At 35.9% G+C, this 16,458-nt stretch overlaps 1 protein-coding gene across 1 annotated transcript; it reads right to left on the bottom strand.

Annotated features, from left to right (window-relative positions):
* Positions 1-617: 617 nt before the first annotated feature.
* LOC106766743 (tetraspanin-6) lies at positions 618-3,670 on the bottom strand. The gene is made up of 3 exons (XM_014651484.2): positions 3,009-3,670; positions 1,174-1,493; positions 618-804 (listed from the first exon to the last, which is right to left on the bottom strand). The coding sequence occupies exons 1-3, from the start codon at positions 3,498-3,500 to the stop codon at positions 765-767; spliced, it is 852 nt and encodes a 283-aa protein (XP_014506970.1). The 5' UTR covers positions 3,501-3,670; the 3' UTR covers positions 618-764.
* Between the last annotated feature and the right edge of the window lie 12,788 nt (positions 3,671-16,458).

The following is a 16,458-nucleotide window of genomic DNA, read 5'->3' on the forward strand; positions in this document are numbered from 1 at the left end:
AGACTTTGATCAATAAAAACCACGTATAACGCTCTCTGCAAGCCACGTCTGAAATTACATCCACGTCACTCTCATAGCTCATAAAAAACTTAACCCTGTTAAGTTGATTTAACGGCAGGAGTCCAATTGATTCAATTTTTCAATAAAAATAACCAAATTGGCAAAGATAAAAATAACCAAATTGGCAAAAATAAAAAGATGGGGATATAACTGGTAAAACTCCACATAAATTGGAATCTCGAAGGAGTTTAACCTATTTTATTTCTTTTTTCTTTTTCTATCATAAAGATATTGTATGACTGTTTTCAAGTTATGACAGTCATTAACCCAACACAAAAATTTTAAAAGAAATATGATTTAGTATCGGCCAAACATTAAATTACTTTAATCAAAAAATTAATTTAAAAAATATTTATGATTTACGCTAAATACTTTTTTTTTTCTCATAGTTAACATCAAAATTAAATTAAGGAACAATTAATATTTGAAGGAATAAAAACATGTGAAATGCAGAAGAAAAAAATCTAGTTATTCATTAATGGAAATTAGTTATAGACAGGTACTGAAAAATTAAAAAGCAAATGTGTAAATTATAGTAAAGTGGAAAGGCAGAGATGTGTTATAATGTTTTTGAGATAAAGCAACAGGATTTTGTACAGTAAAGGGATGATGTAAAAACATAGGCCATTCATCGAGAAACCAGTAAATTGTCCCCGCTTTTTGATCAACCAAGAACACACACAGTGATGGTTGTGTGTATAAATTCAAAAAAGCTCCTCCTTCTTGTTATACCACCATCTCCAACTGTAAGAAAAAGCAGAGACCAAAAGCATTAGTTTGCAGTAAAAAGATATATCTGGGCATGTTCATGTGGGTGTCACATGTACAAAAAGCTGGAACATTTACCTGTCATTCACATTTCCAACAAAGAAAATAATTAAAGCTTCTAACACTAACTTTTTTTCCCATGCAAAATTCAACTAAATCTATATACCTAAAAGTAATACTCAGATTCTACAAAATCATTAGAGATGCTCCATTTAGATGAAAGTATTTGAAAATCTTTGGACCATCCATATTGTTTTTTCTTTCTATACTAGCAAAACCTTTTCCATTTAGATGAAAGTTCAATGAAACATGTTTTTTTGAAGGAAATAAATGTTTTTGACTTACCAATAGTAATCCCATCTGGGTTTAACTTTGGTCATGCGGTTGTGACCATGTGGATAATCAGTTTGAGCTCTTCTGGCGTTTCTGAAAGCACAACAGGCAATGGAATAAATCCCTATGAGAAAGACAAGAACGACAACGTTAAGAACAGAGATGTTGTGCCAGTCCCTTCTAATGTTTTCCAGCACACCGGCCATGCAAGACTCGCAATCGTAGCAAAGCAGAGTGGGGGCGTTGTTCCAACGGTAGCAATCCGGATCTTGCGTTATTGTAACACTTTCCTCGTTGTAACTGCACGCTGTTGGTGGTTTGCAACACCCGGACTGCATTATTAAATCATAATAATAAGTAGGAAAATGTTTTTTCTTACACCAGACTACTCATTTTTTAATTAATATGGAAGAAAAAAAATTTACTATTCCATTGGAGTAATGGTACCATAATATACTTTCACATTTCATATATAGTATAAGAGTAAAATAGTCATAATATAAATTTTTGTATTTTTTAGAAAAATTATTCTTTGATACACCTAACTTTTTTTAGATTTATTTGACATTACTTTTTACTCATTTGTTTTTTAAAATACAAAATTTTACACATTTTGATTATTTTACCGTTATACTCTGAGTCAAATAAATGTAAAAGTGTGTCATAGTACTATTGTTATTTTTTTAAGAAAGAAAAAAGTAAAAAAAAATAAAAAAGAGTAATCTCAAATAAATTTAAAAAATTTAGGTGTGTGAAAAAAATATTTTCCATTCCATTAAATGCGAATCAACGTGAAGAAGCTCAAAAATAATATAAGGGGGGTATACTTTTTTTTTTTATTTTATGAGCTATAGTTTTGAGAGATGAGTATATAATGTCTGATTTCTCCGAATTTGATGCAAGAGTGATAAAGATTAGACGGGGAATCTCTTTTGTGGAAAAGAGATAATGATGTGAGCAAACCAACTACTTTGGACCTTTTCATGTGTCCAATTATAAGAGCATAGACCAAAAAGTAGACATTAAAAAACAAAAACAATTCGAACATTCAAGAGGATTTACTAAAATCTCACATCTTCAAGTTCTTTCTTCTTAAGATGCAAGTTCCCTTCACTTAATAAAAACGAGAGTAATAACTGAATTTTTTAGGGTTTCTAATAGAATATAGTGTCATATCAATTTTTTTCAAGAAAGCATATATCTCCTTATTTGGTAGGATCATAAGAGTAAAAGAAGAGAATAACATTACGAGTAAATCGACTTAAATCACTTCCATAAATAAGTTCTCAAACCATACAAAGTTCTCTATTGCTCAAATGAGGAACAAGAGGTTCATTTTACAAAAAAATAAACCAGTCGTAAACACGGACAAATATATATATATATATATATATATATATATATATATATATATATATATATATATATAAATAATATTCAGCAAACAAAGAAAGATAATTAAAAGAAGAATTTGAATAAATGTGAGATAGTATTATTTGATATAACAAAAAGATGCATTAACAGATAATATAGAAACAGAAAGAGAATAAAAATGATAGATATAGGTTTAGGAAAATGATATTTTAACACCATTTTGACACTGCACACGTGTCAAAATGTGATTGGAGGATTTCAAATTAAAAAAGTTGAGACAGATGTATATTTGGAAGAGAAAAACCAAAGTTTGTTTTTTTATTTTAAAATCGTCCAACCACATTTTGACACGTGTACAGTGTCAAATTGGTGTCAAAAAATGGTGTTAAAATATCATTTTCAATTATGTGATAAGAAGAAAAATAGAAAGAAAAAAGATAAGAAATTTTGTGCATATATATATATATATATACCTGAATGGGGGACATATCCCTCTGCATGTAATCAAGAGGGGTCCAAACGGAAAGCTTGGAACATGTGTTGGAGGAAATAATACAGCTTCTAATGGTGCTCCAGTACTGAGAATCCTTGATCCTATTCCTGAGCCATGGTGAATAACGTTGAAGATGGTACTCCTTGTAAGCCCTAGCAGGAACTTCCACTCCCCCACCCTGCTCAGTCACAACAAACCCAAATATGGTCAAAGCAAACAGGGAAGCAATGAGGAAGACCATGATGAACAAGTACAGCCACAATGCCCATGCCACATGGAAGCATGCCCCTATGAAACCAGCTAGGGAAATCACAAGCACCACAAACCCTATCACCAACAGTGGGGTTTGGAAAAAATTTTCACAACTTGTGCTGCTCCTTGCCATCCATAGACCTGCCCCGATGATGGGTATTGATGCCAAGAGGCTGAAAAAGTTCAAGAATCCGATCACTGTGTTGCTGAACCGTTGCATCTCGAACACACCCTCTTGCTTTCTTACCTCTCTCTCTCTCTCTCTCTCTCTCACTCTTCCCCTATAGTGTCATTGTGATTCTTCCTGGTTTTAAAAGGACATGCAATTGGAAGTATTTTTGTTTTTATTTGTCTGGGTCACTGAATAAAGCTTCCAGAATTTCAACATTCTTATCTTCTTTTCTCTGTGCTTGCTTTCGAGTGAGATTCCGCAACTTATAATATTATCTTTTCTCATGTGATAACGATTGTCATATTGTACTTTCCATTCTTAGCTACTAAGCTATTCGTTGGAATATAAACAATAGATAAAGGAAGGGGTTTTAAAACAATAAATGATAAATACAATAAAAATAAATATATAAAATGATAGGTTGATATCATATCATATAGTTAAATATTTGTTAACTGTCATATGATTATCACTCAATCAATTTTTAAACAAATATTATATTAACTTAATAACCATTCAATTAATGTGTGAAGTTTCTCACTTGTTCCACGTTAAGCAAATAATCATATAAGTTTGCGTTAAATAACCAATTAGTTTTTCTATATTTTAAGATTCAATTATCTTAGAGTACATGTTATCCTGATAGGTCGACATGTATCCGACTTAAACACTTGGCTAGAACACGTTCATATTAATAAGACTAATTAACTATGATAATCCATAATTAAGTTAGGAAGAAAGAATTACTTCAAGATTAATATATGATTAGGCTACATGACCTAGATCCATTCAGGTTAGGACCTATAAATAGTAGTATAAATAACACATTCTACGATGTATATTAATTACATTCATTCATTACAATATTAATTATCTTCTGATACACTTTGTTGACTTGAGTGTCGAACTCTATTCTGTAAGCACTACGCCTTGTCTAGTTAGAGAGGACAAGTATTATGAAAGAGGACAAATATTCTTGAAGTTGAAAGCTTGGAGCATTTGAAGTGTTTTTTAAAGTGCTCACATGATATACATGGCTCTGTAAGAAAAATTGCGCCCACTGTGGGGTCGACGTATATATTCTCTGAAGAAGAAGCATTCATGGTACTTACAAAGAGTAAGACTACAAGAACAAGAGAGGCAGGATCAGGATCCTCCTCTGTTGACATATTCATTATGTTGGAGGCACAAAGGCAAATACAACAAGAGTTTTCTGAGTTCAAGAAGAAAACTACAGGAAAATGTCAGATTTTCGGCAGAATATTACCAAAGGCCTTTAGGCCGTCGGTAATGGCCTGACAAATTAACTTACCGAAGGATATATGACCATTGTTAAGGTGCTCGAGTAATTAACCCCAAAGCTTGGGTTTCCCTCTCCCAACTTTCATTTTTTGAGCCAAACTTCCCCTTTCTTTCTTTTAACCCTTACTAGCATTCCCACTTTCTTTGAGCCATAGAACCCTTACCAACATTCCCCCAAATTGGCAAGGTTTCATTCACGGACATCGTCTCTCTCCTTCTCACAGGCATTCACACTTTATTCGCACAAGCATTCTTCGGTGGCGCCTCATTTTGTGGTTGTAGGGGTTGCGTGACAAAGTGGTTGTCGCTGCGTCAAGAGGGCTTCGTGAAGGAGGCGACAACCGTGACGAGGGGCTTCCTGGTGCACTGAGAGTGGTGTGGGGTTCATGCATCGCGAGGCTTGGGCTATTAAGCACAGGTACTAATAGCAATTCAAGCCCAAATGAAGTAACCAACACTATCAACCAACCTAGTGCAGTAGCTGATCCTATGATATCAACAAGGGTTCGTAAGATGCCAAAGTATTTAGCTGATTTCAAGCTCTGAATAGTGGGGGTATGAGTGAGGGAATATTTTGTATGACGTGTCTTGATTTTAGTGGGTTTGTTATGGGTTTGTTATTAAACATGTTTCTGTTATATAAGTGCTGATATATATGGTATGAATGAAATAAGCAAGAAAGTTCGCTTTTTCTCTGTCACCTATTCTGTAGGAGGATCCTTGACCTCGAATCAAGGCTTTTTAACCTATCATTTTGGTGCTTTCATTGAGAGATCCCCTTTCCCTTTTCCACATTTTACCATGTCAGATCATAACACTCGTTCCAAATCCATCACCAATTTCGAAGAAGTTGTTCTCAAACTCACCGTTAACCAAAATGAAATTATTACCCATTTGGATGCCATTGTTTCTCAGTTTTCTAGTCAAGAGACACCCATTCTGCATTCGGATGACCACCGTTCGTTCCACTCCGACGCCCCTCCATTCACACCACATCTTCGTTTGGATGTTCCTCGGTTTGACGGAACAGACCCCATGGGTTGGATCTGTAAGATATCCCAATTTTTTGAATACCATCGCACACCGGAAATGGATCGACTTCGGATTGCGTCTTTTTACATGGAGGGCCCAGCTCTTAGTTGGTTCCAATGGTTGCATCAGAACAACATGATTCCTTCGTGGCAAGAGTTTCTACAAGCTCTAGAGGTTCATTTTGCTCCGCTTATTATGAAGATCCTCGTGGTTTTCTTTTAAAGTTGACACAGAATGGCTCTGTACAAGATTATTTGAATGAGTATGAACGGCTTGCTAACCGCATTGTCGGTCTCCTTGCAACTTTCTTGCTTGGTAACTTTGTTTCTGGATTAAACCCCGAGATCCGCCGAGAGGTTCAAGCATTGCAACCACAGACTTTGACACAGGTCGTGGCGTTAGCTAAATTGCAAGAGGACAAACTCAATGACCAGCGTCGCTACTTCCGTAATCATCTTTCCACCTCTTCATCAACTGGTCCACCGCTACTTCCAATACCTTCTCGACCACCGACACCTATTTCCACACCATTTAAACTGCATTATAAAAAGTTGACTCACGAGGAGATGTTGGCTCGTCGTGAGAAAGGATTGTGCTACAACTGTGATGAAAAGTTCAGTCTAGGTCACAAGGGTAAGGGTCGTTTCTTTCTGTTAGTTGTCGTCGATGAGGACGATGACGTTCAGGGTGAGCCCTCGTGTTTAGAGGCGGATCCAAGCATGCTCCATCTGGAAGGTGCCGATATGGGCCAGAATGAAGCCCAAATAAGTTTTGACGCTTTAGCTGGATTGTCGACCCCTAAGGCTCTGCGTATAGTGGGCCACATCTCTAATAAGCCCATTACTATTTTGGTAGATGGGGGAAACACTCACAACTTTATCCAAGACAGAGTGGCACGTTTCTTGAACTTGGATAGTCAGCCCACTAACGCATTGCGAGTAATGGTTGGAAACGGTAGCAAAATCGAATGCCATAACATCTGTCCAGGAGTGGAATTAAAATTGCAGGGTCATAAGTTTATGGTGGATCTCCACGTACTCCCCATCAGCGATGTTGATGTTGTCCTTGGCATCCAATGGCTCAAAGATTTGGGACCCGTTATTACTGATTATTCCCAACTCATTATGAAGTTTATTAGAGATGGGAAATTTTTGGAGTTCAAAGCTGATGCTCTTCCAAAGCCCAATGACATTTCTGCTCAACAGGTTAAACATATCTTACAGACACGTGGTGTAGCAGGATTCTTTCACATTCGTATACTACCTACCACACCCTCCCAGATTTTACCTCACACACAAATCGCCCCTACTCACCTTATTCCTCAAATAGCCACCCTCTTGCACAAATATTCTCAACTCTTCCAAAAACCGACATCCCTACCACCTTTTTGTAGTATGGATCATCAAATACACCTCCTTCCAAATTCCTCACTAGTCTTGGTACGACCTATCAATATCCCCATTTACAGAAAGCAGAAATTGAGAAACAAATTGAGGAGATGTTTTCTGATGGCATGATACAACCTAGCCATAGCCCTTTTTCCTCTCTGCTCTTGCTTCTCAAGAAAAAAGATAGAAGTTGGAGATTTTGTGTTGACTTCCGAGCTCTTAATGCCATCACCATCAAGGATAAGTTTCCCATTCCAACAATCGATGAGCTCTTGGACGAGTTGGAGGGAGCATCATGGTTCTCAAAACTGGATTTGCGACAAGGCTATCATCAAATTCGGATGTCTGAAGTTGATATTCCTAAAATCGCTTTACATACGCACCATGGGCATTATGAGTATATTGTCATGCCGTTTGGGCTTTGTAACGCCCCGTCAACGTTTCAAGCAACCATGAACGAACTGTTAAAATCATTTATCCATAAATTTCTGATTGTTTTTTTAATGACATCCTGGTCTATAGCAAATCCTTGGAGGATCATATTCAACACTTGGAGCTGACCTTCCAACAATTGACACAGGGCACATTTTTTTTTTGTGTGGGTCTAAGTGTTTGTTTGCTCAACAACAAGTTGAGTATTTGGGACATGTGGTGTCCGCAACTGGTGTCGCACCAGAACATTCAAACATTCAAGCAACGTTGGATCGGCCACCTCCTTCTACAATCAAAGCATTATGTGGTTTTCTGGGATTGACATGATTTTATAGGAGATTCATAAAAGGCTATGCAACCATAGTGTCCCCCTTGAAAACACTTTTAAAGAAGGATGCATTCTTGTGGACAATTGAAGCTCAAGCCGCCTTTGACACCTTGAAGAAAGCCATGACTGAAGCACCAGTCTTAGCCTTACCCATTTTTGACTTACCTTTCGTTTTGGAGACGGATGCATCCGGCTTAGCCATGGGAGCAATTTTGATGCAAGAGGGACATCTGATAACGTTTCACATCAAATTATTTTGCCCAAAGCTTATGCGTTCCTCTACCCATGTCAGGGAACTTCATGCTATTACAGCTGCAGTTAAGAAGTGGTGCCAAAATTTCCTTGGACACTCCTTTACAATCCTCACGGATCATCGTACTCTCAAGGAGTTGATGTCGCAGGTTATCCAAACACCAGAACAACAAGTTTATTTATCAAAGTTGTTGGGTTTCGATTACTCCATACAGTATAAAACCGGGAGGACAAATGTTGTGGCAGATGCTTTGTCCCGTCCTTTTGATTTTGGGGGCAGCCAACTTTTTATTTTATCTATGCCTCGTCTTTTATTTCTGGAAGAACTTCACAAGGCTCTTCTTACCAGTCCTGATTTTGTGCAACTGTTTAAAGATTTACAGAACAACCCAGATAGTCAGGAGCACTACAACATTCACCAAGATCTCTTGTTGTACAAAGGAAAAATATGGCTCAACCGTGACAATCCCTTCATTCCAGTATTGTTAGAAGAGTTTCACAAGACTCCATTAAGTGGGCATACAGGGGTTGCCAAAACTTTATCGAGGCTCCAACATAATTTTTATTAGAAAGGCATGAGCGAAGATCTTCAACAATTTGTTGCTCACTGTGCAACTTGCTTGCAAACCAAGTATGAAACTATGCGACCAACAGGGTTACTATTACCCCTTTCTATTCCAGTGGAACCTTGGGTTGACTTGTCATTAGATTTTATTACGGGTTTGCCAATTTTCCAGGGATATGGTCATTCTGGTGGTTGTTGATCCCTTTTCGAAGGGGGCAGATTTTGGAATGCTACCAGCACACTTCACCTCATTTAAAGTTGCACAACTCTTTTTGGAGATGGTTTGTAAATACCATGGATTCCCTCGCAGCTTGGTTTCGGATCGAGATCCAATCTTCATTAGCAAATTTTGGAGAGAACTATTCAGATTATGCGGTACCAAGTTACGCATGAGCACCTCTTTCCACCATGAAACTGATGGCCAAACAGAGGTTTTAAACAGGGTATTAGAACAGTACCTACGTTCCATGGTTAACAACAAACCTAATGAGTGGGGAAAATATTTGGGATTAACAGAGTGGTGTTACAATACTACTACTCATTCGGCCACTGGAATGTCTCCTTTTCAAGTCATGTATGTGAAGGAGCCTCCTTCGATTCCCCAATATTTGGTGGGCTCCTCGTCGGTGGAGGCAGTTGATTCTCTACTTTCAATTCGTCAAGATAAGCTAATTGCCCTTCGAAAGAAACTCCAGAAGGTACAAGATCAAATGAAGGTAGTTGTAGATGGTAAGCGGAGGAAAGTGGAATATCATGTTGATGATTAGGTATATGTGCGATTACGACCCTACCGTCAGAAGTTTGTTAGAGGTTCAACTTATGAGAAACTGGGCAAGCATTTTTACGGTCCCTTCCGTATACTTGAACGACTTGGACCTGTTGCCTACAAGCTAGAGTTGCCTTCAAATTCCAAAATTCATCCATTTTTTCATTGTTCTGTGCTTAAAGCTCATCTTGGTCCTCTTCTCGATCATCAAGTTGAGTTACCAGCTGAAACCCATGGTAATAGTCCAACAATTACTCCTATGGCTATACTGGATTCTAAGATAGACAAGTCTACAAACCCTCCGGTGAAATTAGTATTTGTACAGTGGAAAGGATTAGCCCCCGAAGACACCACTTGGGAAGACGGGAATGAATTACAACTGAATTATCACCTTGAGGACAAGGTGACTTTCCTAGGGAAGGATAATGATAGCAATTCAGGCCCAAATGAAGTAGCCAGCACTATCAACCAGCCCAGTGCAGTAGCTGATCCTATGATATCAACAAGGGTTCGCAAGATGCCAAAATATTTAGCTGATTTCAAGCTCTGAATAATGGGGGTATGAGTGAGGGAATATTTTGTATGACGTGTCTTGGATGTAGGCATTGTTGGCCGAACCAGTATAAAAACCAATGTTTGATTTTCTCTATCCCTTCACTCTTGATTTCCAGACGACTTTATCTGTTTAACAGTCAACTGCGTTTTTCTGTTGCACTGAATTTTCATTACTTGCATTTCAAGAAAGATAAAAAAGCTTTATACTTTTGTATAAAGATTGCGAAAAGATTTTGTTTTTGAACTAACACCAATTCACCCCTCCTCCTCTTGGTGTAAAACGAAGCCTACCTATTTCCTAACACAACAAGCGTTGATGTTGTATTTTGTCTCGGAGTTTCATCAACCTCCCTCAGGACACATGGCAAGAGCAAAGCTATAGATAATGGCACAAACAGTGGCTCACCGTCTACATATTTTGCTAAAGAGAAAATTCACATCCTAGTGCTTTAGTTTAGGATCATTGCTCCTGTTTAAAGGTTTTGAATTCATAAAACCTCTTCCAATTGATTAGGTTTAGAAGTGAAACAAGGCTTAATTGTGGTCGTTTAGACACACTAGGTTATAAGTTTGAATGCATAAAGGTTGTGTGAAGTGGGCAACCACTATTGACATAAGCATGCATAAAAATGTTTGTGATAAGAACCTAAAAAGTCAAAATATGATAAAGTATGACCTAAAACTAGTAAATTGAATAACCAAAAAGTGGTAAGAATGAAATCTATATTAAAGTAGTAATTCAAAATGTAAAATAACCATCTAGACAACTTTTAAAAGATCAAATAAACATAAAAATGAAGTCACAATTAGAAAATAAAAAGAAAAGCAAAATTTGACTATTCAACACCTAAAATTGCACTAGAATGGTCAAAATTTGCAAACTGCACTAAACTAGCCTAAGAAACTTCAAAGAAACTGTCCTATCAAGTTTAGAATGGTAAAACCTAGCTAATTAGAAACTCACACTACAAAACCAACCTAGAACTCCAAATATGACACCCTAGAACCTAAAATTAGTTACTAAAATAGGCTAAAAGTGGTCATAATGCATAGTGTATTAAAGTACTAATGAAAACAGTAAAGAAACTATCTACACAAGTTTTAAAACATAAAAGAAAGATAAAAATGAGGGCACAATTCGACAATACAAACAAAAACAAGATTTGACTATTGAACGCCTAAAATTACACTACAACATGGTAAATGTGGTGAGAATGAAGATGTGCAATCTGTAAAAGACACCTAAAACTATCTACACAAGTGTTAATAGACTAGAAATGACTAAGAATGGACTCAAGAATTGATTCCTAGCACAATTTTTTGAAATCACTACTAAAACCTCAAAAGGACTACTAGAAATGCACTAGAAGATCAAAATTTGCAAACTCCACTAAACTAGCCTAAGAATCTTCAAAGAAACTGTCCTATCTGTTGGAAAGTAGGTAGGCTTCGTTTTAACACCAAGAGGCGGGGGGGGGGGGTGAATTGGTGAGTTTTCAAAATCAAAATCTTTTCGCAATCTTTTTCACAAAGTATGAAACTTTACAAACTTTCTTGAATCGCATGTAATTGAAATTTAAGTGCAGCGGAAAATCGAAGTAGACTACGCAAATTATAGAGTCGACTGAATTTAAAAGAGTAGGGATAGAGAATTCAAACGTAGGTTTTTATACTGGTTCGGCCTCAATGCCTACATCTAGTGTCCTTCCAATCCCAAGAAGCAAATGCACTATAATGGTCAAGGTTTTTACAACAAGGCTTTTATAGAGACCTCCACGTCAAAAATATAAAACACCTCTCTAACCCTCTAACCAAAATATAGGCAATACACACAACAAAGATCTACAGCAAGATATCCCCTCTTCTGCAATTTTCAACCCAATTTGAACAATCCTTAAAGTGTACCAGACTCCACGAGTCCAACCCCTGTAATCACAACAGGTACAACAATCTCCAACAGATTGTAAAACGATTCTTGATCAGTCAAAGAACATCTTAATTGTGCAAGTAATTATCAAGCAGTGAGCACAACAAAATTCTCCTTCAGAATCTCCTCAAAGAATGATCTCCACCGTCTTTCTTGATGAGTTCTTGGAGCTCTAAATCATACAGAACCAATCTGAAACAAAATATGAAATTGTTAGATTTCAAAAAGATATTGTGATCAATTTAGGTCTCGTTTATTTATAGACTCCTATAAATCAGACGCTCCTGAAGTCGATTTAGCTACTAATTAAGTCAATTGTCCCTGACAGTTATAACCGATAAGTCAAATTAGTAGCTGCCAAATCAAACAAAATAAATTATCATTCAATGCTTAACTAACATTTGAAAATATAGTCGTTACTATTCACAAGCATAACCGAATTTCAAATCAAACAACTAATGAAGTCGAATGCATGGTGCACACAGTCAACTTACACTTATCTGCACACATTGAAATTCTTTTCAGTGTAAAATCTCCCATAGCACTGTATTTGAAAATCTGTGCATAGTCATGAGCTTAATTAGACTTCCCCCATAATGTAGTCGACTTACAGCTTGCAGTTATGCCACACAATGTAAGTTAATAAAAGTGCATGTGATTTTCCTTTTCCAAAGTATATGTAATGCAATCACAACATATGTCACATATATCAGAATAGTGAATATGCATTCATATTTCATATTTCACACAAACATGTTCATCAAGATAACAATCAACACTGAAGATTTAAACATGTAACACATAACAATACATGTGTTATTAAAAATGTGTTGTCATCATAAAAAACCAGAATGATATAGATATTATGTTGTCAACAATCTCAACACTATCAAATTTAGAATGGTAAAACCTAGCTAATTAGAAACTCACGCTATAAAAAGAACCTAGAACTCAAAATATGACACCCTAGAACCTAAAACTAGTTATTAGAATAGACTAAAAGTGGTCATAATGCATAGTGTATTAAAGTACTAATGAAAACAGTATAAAAAAATATCTACACAAGTTTTAAAACATAAAAGAAAGATAAAAATGAGGGCACAATTCGAAGTTACAAACAAAAACAAGATTTGACTATTAAGCACCTAAAATTACACTACAACATGGTAAATGTGGTGAGAATGAAGATGTGCAATCTGTAAAAGACACCTAAAAGTATCTACACAAGTTGTAATAGAGTAGAAATGACTAAGAACGGACTCAAGAATTTATTCCTAACACAATTTCTTGAAATCACTACTAAAACCTCAAAAGGACTACTAGAAATGCACTAGAATGGTCAAAATTTGCAAACTGCACTAAACTAGCCTTAGAAACTTGAAAGAAACCGTTCTATCAATTTTAGAATGGTAAACCAAGCTATTTAGAAACTCACACTATAAAAACAACCTAGAACTCAAAATATGACCCCCTAGAACGTAAAACTAGTTACTAGAATAGGCTAAAAGTGGTCATAATGCATAGTCTATTAAAGTACTAATCAAAACAGTAAAACAAATATCTACACAAGTTTTAAAACATAAAAGAAAGATAAAAATGAGGGCACAATTCGAAAATATAAACAAAAACAAGATTTGACTATTGAGAACTTAAAATTAAACTAGTTAAAACCTAAAAAGTTTACTAAATAGGTGAATATTTCGAAATTGACCTAAAGAAACCTAAGAATGTGTAATTTTATTATCCTAACAAGTTTAAAGTACTTAAATAAAGCTAAGAAAAATGTAAAATTGGATCAAGTAGCTAACTGTCAAAATTTGGCTACTTAAACTTAAAAAGTCTACAAAATAGGTGAGAAAATGGGAATTCACCTAAAGTAACCTAAGAATGTGTAATCTTGTTATCCTAACAAGTTCAAAGTACTTAAATGAAGCTAAGAAAGATGCCAAATTGAAACAAGTAGCTAAATCTCAAAATTTGGCTACTTGAAACCTAAAAAGTGTAATAAATAGGTGAGAAAATGGGAATTGACCTAATGTAACCTAAGAGTATGTATTTTACACATCCTAAAAAGTTTAAAGTTATTAAATGAAGCTAAGAAACATGTCAAAATAGACGAAGTAGCTAAATCTCAAAGTTTGCCTACTTGAAACTTAAAAAAGTAGATGAAGTAGATAAAAATCACTACTCAAACCTCAAAAAAGGTGTACTACAATTGCAAACTGCATTAAACTAGGAAAAGAAACTATCCTAACAAATTTAGAATGGTAAAAGCTAGCTAATTAAGAACTAACACTACAAAAAATACCTAAAAGTCAAAATATGACAACCTAGTACCTAAAGTACACTAAAAGTGCAAAGAATGCAAAGTGTATTAAAGTACTAACCAAAACAGTAAACTAACTATTTACACAACTTTTAAAAGATAAGAGAAAGATAAAAATGAAGTCTCAATTCAAAAAATAATAAGAAAAGCAACATTTGACTATTGAACACCTATAAATAGACTAGAATAGGTGAGAAATTCGAAATTCACCTAAATTAGCTTAAGAATGTCTAATCTTCATATCCTAACAAGTTTAAACATGTTGATGAGCTCTTTGCACAGACTCATGTTCGAAAGGGAACTACTAAATTCGTTGATGAAAGGTCCAGCCCACATTAGTCCACCCACATTAGTCCAACCCACACCAGTTCAGCCATCTACATAGCAGCAGTATGATGAAGATCATTCTAATGATGACTATGTAGATTATTAGTTTTATTGTTATTGAACATAGTTGTTAGAACATTTGGATGTTAGAACATTATGATTCTGCTACATTACATTTGCTCATGTCTAGATGAACATATTGTTTTATGTTTTATGTTTCATGTTTCATTTACAAATACAAGTTCTTAAATCTGAACAATACAAATGTTATTATCTTGTTGTTTACTCCATCAATGATTAAATGATTTGGGGATGCATATTATGGAGGTTTGTCTATACTTTGAAAATGTTATGTAGGTTTGTTTGTGCTGTGAACATGTTATGCAGGTCTCTATAGTTGGATAACAAATACAGATATAACTTAATTATGTTTGGTTCTTACTGAAGGACTTACCGAAGGCCTTTGCCCTTCGGTAATTACCGAAGGACAAAGGCTGTCAGTAATGGTTAGCGACAAACGATTTATCGACAAAAAATTGGTCGTTGCTAATCCGTCAGTAATAGGCATCACCGATGACTTTTTTATTATTTTCAACGAACTTGGGCCGTCGGTAATGCCCTCCTTTTTGCTGAGGAGATGGATCTAAGGGAGGAAAATGCTAGGCTGAGAATAAGGGTTGAAGCTAGAGGATTAACTAGATGGGAAAGGAGAAGGAGAAGGAGAAGGAGAAGGAAACCCCTGGTTTTAAAACTCAATGTACTGGTATGATGGTATTACTAACCTAAATGAGAACATTGTTGTCTATGCCACTCAGGTCATCATGTACTCGACTGATGATGTCTTAATGTGTAAAATTTTTGTTACCCCCTACTCTATTGACTGCTTCGACACTCTAACTTTGTCCTTTGTGATGTAGTTTTCCATGAGCCAGCATCATCATCTTACTTACTTGAAACTTGTTAAGGTTAGGTAAGAGAAGGAAGAATCACTAAGAACCTTCATTAATCTATAGGTTTTGCAAAATGGCCTTGAGGATTAAAAATCTAAACCCTAAATTGGTCCTACCTTTTTTGTTGACACTAAGGTTAAGTCCCTTCGTGGATGATTTATGCATGACATTGCATACAAGCATGGATGAGCTAAAGTAAGGAGACGATCGAGGAAGTAAGCCAAAACAAAAATAAGATAACAGTTAAGATCATGCAAACAAAAATGAAAGGAGATGATTGAGATATAGCCTTGAAGAGATGTTTTTGTCACAAACATCAAAGCCCTACCCGGTTCTAATGGTATATGTTAGTTGGTATCAGACAGAGTGTAACACAGCAGAATAAAAGCTTGAGTAAGCGGAAAGCGTGTTTAGTCACTTTGTATTAAAATGGTCAGTTTATAATATAAATTTTCTAAGAGACAATTTATCGAACAGTTGAAATCCGTAAAAAGTAAACAGTGTAGGGAATAGAAAAATCACACAAGTAATTTTTATACTGGTTCGATTCAACAGAATCTACGTCCAGTCGTTAATCACTATAAAAAGTGATTAACAGTTCCACTAAGAAAGGGGTTTCACAGATTACAAAAGTAATGAATAAAAAGTAAGATTAAACCTTCCTTCGACGAACGAACCGGAAGAAGAACACTTTGCCAACTCGAAGAGAACCGCTCCAACTATCGACAAACGAAACACGAGTTTCTCCTATTCACGAGATCAAGCAGAGCACCTTGCTAACTCGAAGAGAGCTTGCTCCGACTATCGACACACGAAACGTGAGCCTCTCCTTTTCACGAGACCAAGCAAGGGAACT

The sequence above is a fragment of the Vigna radiata genome, chromosome 1 (assembly GCF_000741045.1).
Source record: "Vigna radiata var. radiata cultivar VC1973A chromosome 1, Vradiata_ver6, whole genome shotgun sequence".
NCBI classification, from domain to species: Eukaryota; Viridiplantae; Streptophyta; class Magnoliopsida; order Fabales; family Fabaceae; genus Vigna; species Vigna radiata.